General features: G+C 40.7%; 2 protein-coding genes across 2 annotated transcripts in view; both read right to left on the minus strand.

Annotated features, from left to right (window-relative positions):
- Positions 1 to 342: 342 nt before the first annotated feature.
- atp5pb (ATP synthase peripheral stalk-membrane subunit b) lies at positions 343 to 4,191 on the minus strand. Its single transcript, XM_076276466.1, has 7 exons — positions 4,039 to 4,191; positions 3,068 to 3,104; positions 2,810 to 2,955; positions 2,360 to 2,523; positions 1,702 to 1,827; positions 864 to 1,043; positions 343 to 583 (listed from the first exon to the last, which is right to left on the minus strand). The coding sequence occupies exons 1-7, from the start codon at positions 4,064 to 4,066 to the stop codon at positions 506 to 508; spliced, it is 759 nt and encodes a 252-aa protein (XP_076132581.1). The 5' UTR covers positions 4,067 to 4,191; the 3' UTR covers positions 343 to 505.
- Positions 4,192 to 8,804: 4,613 nt separating this feature from the next.
- The window catches only part of def6a (DEF6 guanine nucleotide exchange factor a), a 17,295-nt gene continuing 12,967 nt past the window's right edge, over positions 8,805 to 13,132 (minus strand). Inside the window, exons 10-11 of the mRNA XM_076275480.1 lie at positions 10,996 to 11,086; positions 8,805 to 9,581 (exon numbers count right to left, since the gene is read on the minus strand). Of these exons, the coding sequence (XP_076131595.1) occupies positions 9,385 to 9,581; positions 10,996 to 11,086 (288 nt within the window). The 3' untranslated portion in view covers positions 8,805 to 9,384. The remainder of the gene's footprint in view (positions 9,582 to 10,995; positions 11,087 to 13,132) is intronic.

The raw sequence follows: 13,132 nt of genomic DNA on the forward strand, positions 1-13,132 counted from the left end.
TCAGCTTGTGAGCTTCTTGCGAAATCACAGTACAGTAAGCCCCATTTCCCTCCCTGATTATTTGTGTTAGATTAGCCCCATAGATATTGATAGTTGGGCTACTGATTAGGACACCTTTTCCTGTTTAAGATTAAATGTGGAGACAGGTGAGTCAGGCTTTAATGTAATAATTTCTTTCTCTCTTGACATACATCATTGTGAAGAAAACCTTGTTGTTGATTGAACAAACAATGCCCAATTCTCCACTAATCTGTGATATTAGAAAATGTGTGTTTTCATATCAAAACCCAATAACACCACAAATACTCCAAACACTACAAATACACCAAACTACACTACAAGTGAACAACCAATTGTTTTATTATTTAATATCTACCATTTATGTACATGGATTTGATGACAAGTCAGACCTTTATTAAGAGGAAATAGTTTATTAATAATGACAATTTTGCTCAAGTGAAGTTGAGCTGGGGTTTGTGGGGGAGGGAGCCTTCCACGAAGACACTTAGACAGTAGCCCTGGACTGAGTCACTTTAGCCAGCATTTTGAGATCTGAAATGCACTTGGCAATGCTTTCCTTCTCCTGCAAGAGAGAAACAGCAAACACAGAATCGGTGAGACAGCAGGCCAAGCCCACACAGACAAAACACTTTGTCTACTTCCTCATTTCATCTCATCTGTACTGTTCCGCCATGTTTCCTCAAACAGAACCATTTCAACGGCACAAGAGAGACCTCTAGAGGGTTCAAATGAGAATTGCAGTATCCCTTCAAGCTTGGTTGATATATTATAAAGCAATATCTACAGTATCTTGTTAGCACATAGAAAGCCATGCCCTGGGAGAGTGTTTGAGACAGTCTTGCCTGCTGTGGGGTGATGCTCGAGACGACATTCTTCTCCACCCAGTTCACCATGTGCTCCTGCTCCATGCGGCGGTGCAGTTTCTGCAGCTCGATCTGGTAGTCCATGCGCTTCTTCACCTCATGGGTGACCATGTGGACACGCTCTCTGTAGTTGGTCTCGAGCAGCATTGCGACATTGTTCTATGGAAGAGACACAGGTGGTTTTTTAGCCTCCTTAAGTCTGCCCAAGAACTTAGGCACACTCACCACTTTAGTGCATAGCCAGTGTTTCCCCTCAAAAAATTTTTTTCTGTGTTCTGCCATTTCAAACATGACACCTTTCAAGAATCAACATTCTAGTACTTCCACAGCACTTAACAAAAATAGAAACTGAAGAACAGGCCCAACCTCAGAATTTGAGAACACTGATAGGAGTAATATGCAACTGCAACACATGTAATGATCCTTTCAACCATGATCATTTCAAGGTCATTTGAAGAATTGCCCCATCACGACAATCATTTTCCAAGATATTCTGTTTCGCTTGCGTTTGACTGTCGATGTGACCGTCAAATGCAACGGTGGAATTCTGTTAATCGCTTTACTACACACACTACTGGCGACGCGATCACCCATCGATTCAGAAGAGATACACTGACCAGACAGCTGTTTTCTATTATGACAAATCAAAATCGCCCTGAAAAATAGAAAGGGGCCGATTAGAGCAATGCAACGGCTGCCCTGTCGTTCCACTTGCTGTGTGTGTTTCCCCATTCACACACAATAGATTCAATTAAATTTTGCCAGTCGCCTGCCATAAATCACGGTTGTGTCGTTGGCCGTGTGTGTAGGCCTTTACCCTTTTGGCGTCGAAGAGCATCTGTCGTCCCTCCACTCTCCACTGCTCCTTCTTCTCGTCCTCGATGGCTTGGGTCAGGCTGGCCACAGCAATGTTCTTCACCTCTTGTGCCTTAGCCACTTTCTCCTGATTACACAAACACAGACACGAAATTCAAGTGTGAGTTTCATCCATTTCACACCTTTTAATTAGATGAATGTGCCCCAACACATCACTGGCCAGTGACGACCTAAAAGAGTCAACCTTCTGTAGCTATACTGTAGGTGACCACTCTTATTACATGATCCATTCATGATTCTATTTCCTCAATGACCGTTTGCATGAAAAAAAAAAAAAAAAAAACTCTATGCAATGTCAGGGGCAGCTGACAAAAATATTATTCCATCTTGATTGACCAGGTCTTAACACATGAATGAAAACAAAAATGTTTTCATTGTTCAGTAAATTTTAAGACGCTTAATAACGAACAGATGCAGAGGGCACGGAGAGGGCAATGAATTTGTTTTTACAGAAAACATGACAAAATGTACACAGTAAGTATGGAAAATGTAAAACTCCAGTCCATGTGCAACCATTAACTACTTATTATTTTTATTTTTTTTACTTAGGGGTGGCAACATACAAAGACATCTAAAGAAATGGATCTTCAGGTTCTGACCTCATTCAGTTTGTCAGCGAAGGCTGCAACATCAGGGCCAAACTTTTTGATTCCATAAACGATGACTATACCCATGCAGGCAGCAGCAAACGTCTCATGGTTGATGATGTAGATTTCCTTGGAGAGCATGTAAAGCAGAAGACCAGTGCCCAGCATGTAGGGACCTACAGACAACCAGATTAACACATTAAGGCTGCAGCACATTTTTAGCATTAACCATCCAGACCAAGGGTCTGTAGTCAAACCCGGTGCACAAATACTTTGAACATACTCAAGGTCAAAAGCAGACAGAAGTGGGGAATGATAAATCCTTCACTGACTTAGTCATCATGACATTATCATGACATTATCATGAGTATAGCAACATAGCAACATAAATTCTTGTTATCAGTTGAATGTAAGTCACCTCTCTGAGTCTAACTTTTAGCCACTTGCCACCCTTTAACTGACCTGTCACCCCAGTCTTGGGGTACAGCAGTGTGAAAAGCTCTTCTGGGATGATTCCATGGCGGGTCTGGCCCCCTTTCTCTGGCAGTGGAGGTACTGGAGCCTTGTTCTGATGGGATGTATGGAGGGAACGAGATGCCTGGACCACACTGGAGGAACCAAAATCTCACAATTACAATGTGACATGAAAATCAAAAGAGCTGTAACAACATCAACTTAATAGGGGTAATAAATGTATACAATTAATATTTTTTCTCTTACCAGGCTCCAAAGGAACCACTGTTCTTAAGCACAGGGGCTGAAAAGGAGAGCACGAGCAATGTTACACTGGGAAATAATGGCAATTGTATGCATAACTATTACATGCAATAAACAACCTTTCTTGATATCTGGGGATGGCATTCAACTTCAGGCAGAGGTTAAACAAGCTCAGGAAGCAACACAACTGCCAATGAATGAACGACGTTGAGCACACTAATATTACTACAATGTACTGAATGTTCTCCAACTCTACCCATATAACATATAACCACCTAAATTCACATTGCATTTTCTACCTACTGGACAGGGCACTTCTGCAAGCATTGACTGTCACCAACAGAGAGTAGCATGTCAAGATAATTTGTCTCATAACAGGTAACATTAGGCTAACGTTACACAGTGTACTTTAACGTTAGCGTTGGGACGTCAGGCTCATTTCTCGGCAAATGCTCGACAGTTTGCAGACAGAGTGACAAAGTGTATGGCACCAACTGTTATTGCCTCTATGTTTCTGTCAGAGAATAACGTTAGCGATAAGACCTGACCACTCATTTTAAGTGCTAGCAGCTGTAACAGTCAAACTTGTCGCCGTTGCAAGGGCACAAAGCTAAGAGGCTAACATAGCTCGTAGACTTCGAGCTAACTAGCTAACGTTAGCCTACATGGGCACTAGTTAGCAAATGCCAGCGTACATAAGCGTCGGCCAAACTGCATAGGGTAATTTCTGTAGCAATGGGTAACAACTACTATTTTCTCGTTTCTTGATTCTACCAAGAAATATGAAATTGAACCACCAATAGTTGGCAACATTACTTCTGTGCTGGGCGAAATGTTGGTAACATTAACGTTACGTTAATGGTTACCCTTCAGATGCAGACTTACGTTAACTGACGTTATTAGACCTTCTATGGTGCAAGTTGAGAAGCTATGAAATTAGATTTTAAGTAAACCAATCTTATGTATATACTAACCTGAAGCGAACACCAGTCTCGACAACATGTTTATATTGAGAAATGTCAAGTGCCCAGGCCTAAATCTCCTCTGCACCGAACACCTCGTACAATCTTCGGCCTCGCCGTGTCCTTCCACTGAGCGCAAGGATAGTGGGTTCTCTAGGACACTAAATATCGCGAGACTTCAAAGAATGTCTGCCTTTTATATCCGGGTAAGTTAGTGTGACCAGAGCCCGTTTACGGAGAGCCGGATCACTCCCTATTAACTCCATTGTACCTGCAATCTGCTGCAGTTCCGCTAGGGGCGATCACGAATAAGTGCAAAAACAATGGGGGTCTATGGAGCTAGACGGCTAAATGTGTCTCTTTCACCTGGTTGTCGTTGAAAAATCGAAGATTGGATTGTGGTTTCTGCAAGATCAATATGGATTATAGGTCAAAAGTTGAATGAACGAGTACTTACGTCCTTTCGATTTCTTACAGGTTGGGTCGTTGTTGCCCACAACTCACTAGCTTGCTGCTAATGAATGACGTCATTGACGCATTTGAAAGGCTTTTTAGAACAAATAAGTGACTCAAAAAATATAATACTCAGCGGTGTATATTTTGTCTGCCCCCTCTTTCGCATGCAACATTCCAATTTCTGGCCAAAAAATTATATCCCGAGAAAAGTGGATTTGAGGGGTACAGCTTCATAGACCTCCATTCATTCTGCACTTATTCGTGAGCGCCCTCATGTGGAACCAGAACAGGAACTGCAACCAGTTCAGAAACCGGAAGTTTCCCGAGAGTGGCGGTTCTCCCCTTATTAGACATTCTCTGGTGTGACCATAGAGTGTGACCCTGCCATAGACAGTAAAGGACCCTGACCCTGCCCACCTTTTTAAACTATTATTATGGAAATACCTTGGTACATTAACACACATAATACAAAATCGAAATAGTACCATATAAAATGTCATCGTACAAAAGACTGAATCATGTATACAATTATCAATAGCCTATCACAAAGCTTACAAAATCTACAATAGAGTGTTCTTATTGCTTTGGGGTTATGAATGCGAAATTTAGTAGCCTAACCAAAATGAAAACTAGATGTACCGCAGAGCAGTACAAAATATGACCGCCGCCCAGTCCAGCACATTTTTTCCACAAAAATAAATCATGCTGAAAGGCCTATATGATTCTAACTGTCTCACTAAATTGCATTATCCACACTCAATTCTCACTGATATCTGCTAGACAACAAGTACCAAAACATGATTAGTTCATAGATTTCACATGTAAAATTAATTTTATACAACCCCACCTCCATCTTGCCTGTTCATAATTCTGAGAAATTCTTGAATTGTGTGCATGTACATGTTTATGTTATGCGTGTGTGTGTGTGTGTGTGTGTGTGTGTGCGTGCTTGTGTGCCTGCGTATGTGCCTGTGCATGCAAGCGTACATATGTCTACTGTGTGAGTATGTGTCATACGTATGATTACTGTGAATGTATGTGTGTGTGTGTGTGTGTGTATCTGTTTGTGCACATGTGTGCACATGAAATGGGTTAACATGACCCCTGGAGGCAAACATACGGAAAAAAATGGTCATCCTAGGCCCTACAGTTTTCAAGATATTCACAGAGAACTGTGTCTGCCCTACCCTCCTTTCGGGGGGTCCAGTCCAGCGGGGGGGCTACAGATCAAAACGAAAAATTACGGTTCCATGCTATCCATGTGGGGGTACATGCCCACCAAGTTTTGTGTACCCCGGTCTTTCAGTGTCCCGGGAATCCTTGTTGGTGTACGTCACTAAATGTACACATAAATTATTTTATTGTAAGGCCCCCCTTGAACGAAAGTACACAAAACTTGGCATGCATTCGGAGGGTGTCATAATGATCCTACACTTTTAATTTCGTGCAGTTTTGACCTTGTCAGCCAGAGATATTGTGATGAAAACACCTACTTTTTTGCTTTTTCATTTTTAACTAGGTGGCGCTATACATAAAATAAGTGGTAATGGGATGGGTTGACATGCCCCCTTAATACCAACATACATAAAAAAAGGTGGACCTCCTAGGCCCTACGGTTATCGAGATATTCACAGAAAACTGTCTCCGGCCACCTACAGGCCAGTTGGTGTATAGTAACATAAATTAATTTATTGTGTGGCCCCCCATGAACGGAATTCCACGAAACTTGGCGTGCATACAGAGGGTGTCATAATGATCCTACACTTCCAATTTTGTAAAGTTTTGACTTTGTTAGGTCACAGATACCTTCAATTACAACACCTAATTTTTACTTTTTTGTGTTTAACTAGGTGGCGCTATGCATGAAATGAGTGGTTATGGAATGGGTTGACGTGGCCCCTTGAGATCAACATACAAAAAAAAATGGTCCTCCTAAACCCTACGGTTTTCGAGATATTTACAGAAAACTGTGTCTGCCCTACCCTCCTTTCGGGGGGTCCAGTCCAGCGGGGGGGCTACAGATCAAAACGAAAAACGATGGTTCCATGCTATCCATGTGGGGTTACATGCCCACCAAGTTTCGTGTACCCCGGTCTTTCAGTGTCCCGGGAATCATTGACAGAAATTTGGGCATGCGAAAACGAAAAAGAAAAAGAAAAAAAAAAAATCTGACTAAACCTATATGACCGCCGCTTCGCTGCGCGGCGGTCATAATAATTTATGTATGTGTGTGTATCTTTTCTTTAGATTCAACTTATGACAAGCCAAACAGTATAGCCTACATTTCCATAACAACACAAAGTCTTCACCAACAATTTTTGAAATAAAAACACAAAATGTACTGGTGAAGGGGCAGTGCCAAAACAAATACAGAACTTTCTGGACATGTGTGACAGAAGCTACAATTCATATCAATATCTAATTTGTATCTCTTTACAATATAAGACTTATTCTATGTATAGGCCTACATTTTATGCACAAATGAGACTTCATTTACCTAATTAGTGATAGAGTATAGTATGTTTGGAGGAACCCAAACCCTCATCCACCCCACCCCACCCCATCCACAAACTGATTCCAACAAGCCACTGGGGCAGCGTAGTATAGTGAATATGAAACCATGAGAGTTTTGTGTTTTTTGATGATTGGTCGGTAGCCTACTGGTCACACTTTCCCGCATTCCGAATCCTCCTAAAGAGTCCCAAAAATAGCATTTGTAGTTTGTGTTGTCAAACCAAAGGTCAAGAATGTTGATAGTCAGATGGTGACAGTCTGACTACACTATCAGTCTGCAGTCTGACTATCAAGCAAAAAAAAAAAGAAGATATGACCGCAGTATGGTGATGCCATCCCTTCAAAACTAACAATAGTTATGAGACAAGGAAATACAATTGTACTGCAGTTAGCCTGAATGCAGTCTCATGTCCAAAATACTGCTTCTGCAGTAAAGTGCAGTAGCTTAGGCCTACAACACATGTTTTCATGTCCATTGCATTCCTGCAGAAGTGAACTGAGCAATTCCTTGTGATGGCTACTATAGTACCGACTCATTGGGTCTGTGGATGCTGGCACATTGTTTGTAGGCCTGCTAAGGAGGATCATGCTCTCTAAACTCAACTCATCTCATCTAATGTAGGCCTATTATATTGTTTCGGGGGAAAAAGTGGAACATTTTGGGAGCTACAGTGACAATGTAATCCCCGTAATATAATTGGCATAAATCACATTGGATTAAAAGTGTCTGCTAAATGAATAAATGTAAATGTAAAATATGTGTCAAGAACCATTCAAGATTAGCACGTACAATAATTTGTTAGATTATTATTATCTTGCATTCATCATGTTCAGGGTTGAGAACACCCTGACATGCACGATTACCCCTCCTTGAGTGGGGTTCCTATTGCCATTCCTCTTCTTCACCACAGGGTGTCACCATGTGTCAGTCATCTAAATTGACTGCTGGATTCTAAATACATAAACCAATATTCCTCTCAAATCTACCATGTGGGTGTTTGTCCCTGAATTTATACTGCTCTGTGCATCGTTTCATGTTTAATTCTTTATAGATGATTCTACTGAGGTGGGGAACGTAAGCCTTTGAAATGTAACACGTTGTCTGATAGCGGAAACAGGAAGTTGAACTAGAAACCACAGTAGCCCTGAACCCTAACAGTTCTCTATATCCTAGCCTATTAACTGTCTGTTGCAGCACCAAAAGTGACAACCATAAGGTAGAAAGGCAAGAACTGTTATGAACTTACAATTCTTCTACTTATAGAAAGTGAAATAGTGGACTGGAAGTCTGTTTGTCTGTCCTTGTGTGTGTGTGTGTGTGTAAGTGTGTGTGTGTAATGTAATGTAAGTATACCTGCATGTATAGGGCATGTATACTCTCCTTTTCTATGTACCCATCTACCCATATTATTTAAAAAGTCCAATTTATTTCCCATTTTCATACAAGGAACAAGGTCACCATATATTGGTTCTCCTATATGATCAACCAGATCAAGATTAGGATCCAAATGCTGGAATTTGGTTTATCTTTCTTTAATATTACAAGATAGGAGAGCGGATATGCAATCTACTGACTGTTATTTTTGCCATTTGTTTTACATTTGTCAAACATCACACTGCTGGTTTGTTTCCCTACACAACTGACCTGTTTGTTGAATGAGAAGTGCTGTGAAAAGTATGGACTGCTTTCAAGCTGTTTTCAGGAACATGCTAAATCAGTAATATTTCCTATTAAGCAGACAGATAGTAGTTTCCTCTTTACCCTGAAATCCAGCAACTCAAATTTGCAGTGAATACATAACTCAGTGTTTTGCCTTTGAGTGAATACTTTATACGTTGTTCAATGAACAACAGCCACTGCTATCCTTAAACAAGCTAGGAATGTGATTTTTATTTCATATAGAAAATAAGTGAAATTAGTACACTCTTAAAACGAATGTGTTGTCCCTATCTGGACACAGAGATGTGTTTAAAAAAAAAAAACAACGCAAGTTGTGTTGATTAAACGCAAGTTGCGTTATTTGCAACACATTTTGTGTAACAAATTTTGTGTAACAAATTAAAACAACACAAACTTGTGTGGTCCCTATCTGGACACAGAGATGTGTTAAAACAACACAAGTTGCGTTATTTTCAACACATTCATTTTAAGAGTGTAACAATAGTTACATCACAATAACAAAGCTTAACTGTACATATCTCACAGTGTAATAGCGATGCATTTGACAGCATGCTGAGGCACTCTACTCCTCCCATTAGAACAGTGCAATTGTGCTGGCCATTGCATGTTCGAGTCTGTCCCAAAACTAGTCCACAGAGACAGTTTAAAAGATGCACAGTGGATACTGTTCTTTGTAGTTGCAGGTTGATACTTCTACATGTAGCTTCTCATGGTATGTCCATGCTCATACTGCCATTAAACGACTGGGAGAGGCGTCTCTCTTCCTCGAGACCTGAGCTGCGGTCCACGTTCTCCTTACTCTCCTCATCCGGCTCCTCCGACTTCACACGCAGCCGCAGACCTGGGTCCTTCTGGGAGGGTATTTTGAAGCTGGAGAAAGAGCTTCCAATAGAGGGTCGCTTCTCTAAAAAAGGTACAGAGATGTTGTGAAACTTTGCAATCAATACATTACAAAGGTATTCCTTATGATCATATTCACCATTACAATTACAATACATTTGTCCAGTTTCATATTTCAACTGTCACACATATTATATATATAATATAACAAATCTCATAGATAACATAAATCTCTCTCAATAGAACATAAAGGTATATGGCTGTATTCTACAAAATAAAAAATAAAGAGAAATCAACAGCCCTTTTAAAACTGGCCGGGAAAAAAAAAATCAGATGCACTTCTAGTGTGGAGACAAAATTTAACAAAACAACTTTTGGGGAACTTGCCCAGGGCTATCTGACAGAATCATAACCACAACCATACTGGGACAGCTAAAAGTAAGCCTACTTAGCACTGCTAAATTATCCTTGTGAACTGACATCTCACTACAGTTTTGCATAAACCTATTGCAAATGACACTGCCAACGCTATAACACTCACTAAACCACAAGGTACCATGACATGACCTAGTTGCAGTGAAGTGAAGAGAACCTTTGGTTTGAAAGTTGTTTACTATTTCTATATTCACTAATTCAAGACGTGCCATTAACAACAACAAATACTGTTAGCTGTTGTGATTTGTTTTTAGGAAGACATACAGTTTTCAATAACTTGACCCAAAGAACACCTTGAACCATTTCATTATTCAATATGAAAATGTATTTGAATGCATCCCACATCTAGGCCTGTCACGATAACAAATTTTACTGGACGATAAATTGTCTCAGAAATTATTGCGATAAGCGATAATATTGTCGTTCTGAGAATTTTCCTCGGGAAGAGGAAGACGGCCCACTTGTTGTGTTTTTTTTTCCCCAACTGGGAAAACTGCAGCGGATGATTGTGTTTTAGATGCATATGCATGTTTGTTGTGTTGCCGCTTTTAATTGCGACTGTTTTCCAACAAATGCGACACACCGACTCGCACACGTGCAGTGGTTCACCACGGGCATTCGGTTTAAATCCGAAATGCTCCCACACTGCAGCTGTCGCGTTAGGCTTAGAAACCTATTCCATCTTTTTTGTCTCGAACTCCAACTAGCTTTCTCTCTGCCTAGTGCCTACCGGATACTTCTCACGCGGCTCTTTAGCTGCACTCTGTGGTAGGCTACGCCAGAAGTCCCGCCTCCCCACACACCATGCGACTGATAAGTGACTGACATGAGGGTTCACTCATCGTTACTCTAAGGACCCGAGAGAGAGACGAGGAAAACAAACAAGCATGCAAATGGCATTTATCGCGGCCAGAAAAATTATCGAGCTAATTTTAATTATCATGCGATTAATTGATTTATTGAATATCGCGACAGGCCTACCCACATCCACTCATATAGAACAACAAAGGCATCATGCAGCATAGCAAAAGCTTGTGGCTTACCTCCAGGTCCAATTGGATGCATTAACCTGTTCATTTGAACATTCCAGTGTTTTACATTGGTGCTTGCTTGTCGTAGCTTTCTCTGGGCAGCCTAGAATATGAGGAACAAGAAAAGAAAGTTTATGTACTCAATAACCACATGAAATATCAGTTCAGTATGGTATAGCTGTGAGAAATCATAAAAATGACTCAACACACACTGCTTTTGGAATACGTATGCTAAGTCAGTGATCTAAAGCAGGATGTTTTTGTATGATGTCCCCTTAAGGCAGGGGTCTCAAACACCCGGCCCGCGGGCCAAGTCCGGCCCGCGTCCGGCCCAATTACGGCCCGCGACGTATGTCAAAATAATAATGTAATCCGGCCCTTGAGACTTTTTAATTGTGACAAACAACGATACTGATTAAAATAGACGATAGTTCCAAGTACGGTGACAAATCTCATTTGTACTCTGCTCCACTATGTGCTAGACATCCAGAGCTTCATTCAAACCCAAAATCGCCGCGCAAAGTTTTCAGGAAATACTTGTATTACACGCGAGAAACACAAAGACGTGCATTTGTAATGACGCGGAAGCGATGCAGGCCATAGTGTTGCATAAGTTGAAGCAGAAATTAAGCAGAAATAGGCCTACACCGAATGTTGAAAAACGTTTACGTGTTATAGATAGGCTATGTTATTCACCTATTCTAAATCTGAAGGAGAATATCCTTTTGGAGATTATGATCGATCGTCTATTGAATGGAGGTGCGTCTGCGTGTATACGACGGTGTCCACTATAAGCATACCATGCTTATTTCGACCCTCTGCCCAACATAGCTTGGAGGTTGCAGTGGTAATCGTGATGATAGTGTCCTCAATGGACGTGGTACAGACAGCAGGGTTATAGAAATAGGGCTCTAAACTACAAAGTCACCCGCAATATGATGCGAACTTCTGGGTACTCCGATTACCCGCGATAGGAACTCATTTAACCAGAATACTTTATTGTAGGCCTTGTGGTTTAGAAACCATATACATCTTAGGTGTTGGTATACATCTTAGGTGTTTTCCTGTTAATTTGTTATGTGGGTAATATGAAAAAAGTAAAGTAAACCTGCTCAAATATGTTCATCCAGTATTTATTGAAAGGTGCATAATTTGAGGTGCTTGCCATCCAGTGGCAAATTAGATGGGTAAATTTACCCCCTTCATAAACTTTTGTTTTACTCAAAGATTTTTACATTTACAGTAGGACTTTATCTCTGACCACTTTCAAGCCATGGCCTTTTGAAATTTTGATATAAAAATCCAATAGTGTTGCTTTCTTAACCATGACGCCTATAGTTTGCCAGGTTTAAAAAAGTTATTTGAGGAAAATATTTTTATTTGGTGTGAAACACACACATACCTGTTTTTATGCTTTTCATTTGTTTTATAATTTGTATTAATATTTATTTTATCATTATTTTATTTATAAGCTAAGGTTGCTAGCACAGGTGTCTAAAACTAGATAAAAACACGTGCACTTTCTGTTTGCAGTTTTGTGTGGTATTTGAAAAAAAGAACATTGCATTTTCAGAAATAGCCGGCCCTCCAATCAGATGACGTTGGCAGAATTGGCCCCCAGCTCATTTGAGTTTGAGACCCCTGCCTTAAGGTCTCTCAATTCATTTCAGGTTAGGAGCTTCCTGAGACAAAGGCTATGTACGACATGAAATTATAAGCCAATCAATATTACATAAAAACTGTATGCACCAAGACAGCTGTGACGAAATCCATAGAATACCTTGGGCATCTACTCAGTTTTCCTGTACGTGGCGAATGTGTTTTCACATGATTGCAGAATGAGTGTCCACATGATTGCAAGAAGCCAATAGCACCCATATAGCATCTTCATAACAGTGGATGGGGCCCAGCTGTGAGATGGTCATTATCTGCTGGGGTTTTCTAGGCTAGACACCCTCAGTAGGTCCTGAGAAAAGTACCAACCCAGTGCTAGTAAATGTGAATAAGACACTTATTAAGGAAGCTCCCTTTTAGCTACAGACTAGCTACATAGCCCACTTCCAGTGAATTATGCTAAATTGGGTTAACGGTGTCAGACTGGGTTATCGCACCCATAGAGAAGAGAAGGGTATCCTATCTTACTCTGGGG

This window comes from Alosa pseudoharengus, unplaced genomic scaffold (assembly GCF_046254945.1).
Source record: "Alosa pseudoharengus isolate Yale_2024_CS ecotype anadromous, Long Island Sound unplaced genomic scaffold, YU_APseudo_1.1 YU_APseudo_1.1_scf_9, whole genome shotgun sequence".
Classification (NCBI taxonomy): domain Eukaryota; kingdom Metazoa; phylum Chordata; class Actinopteri; order Clupeiformes; family Clupeidae; genus Alosa; species Alosa pseudoharengus.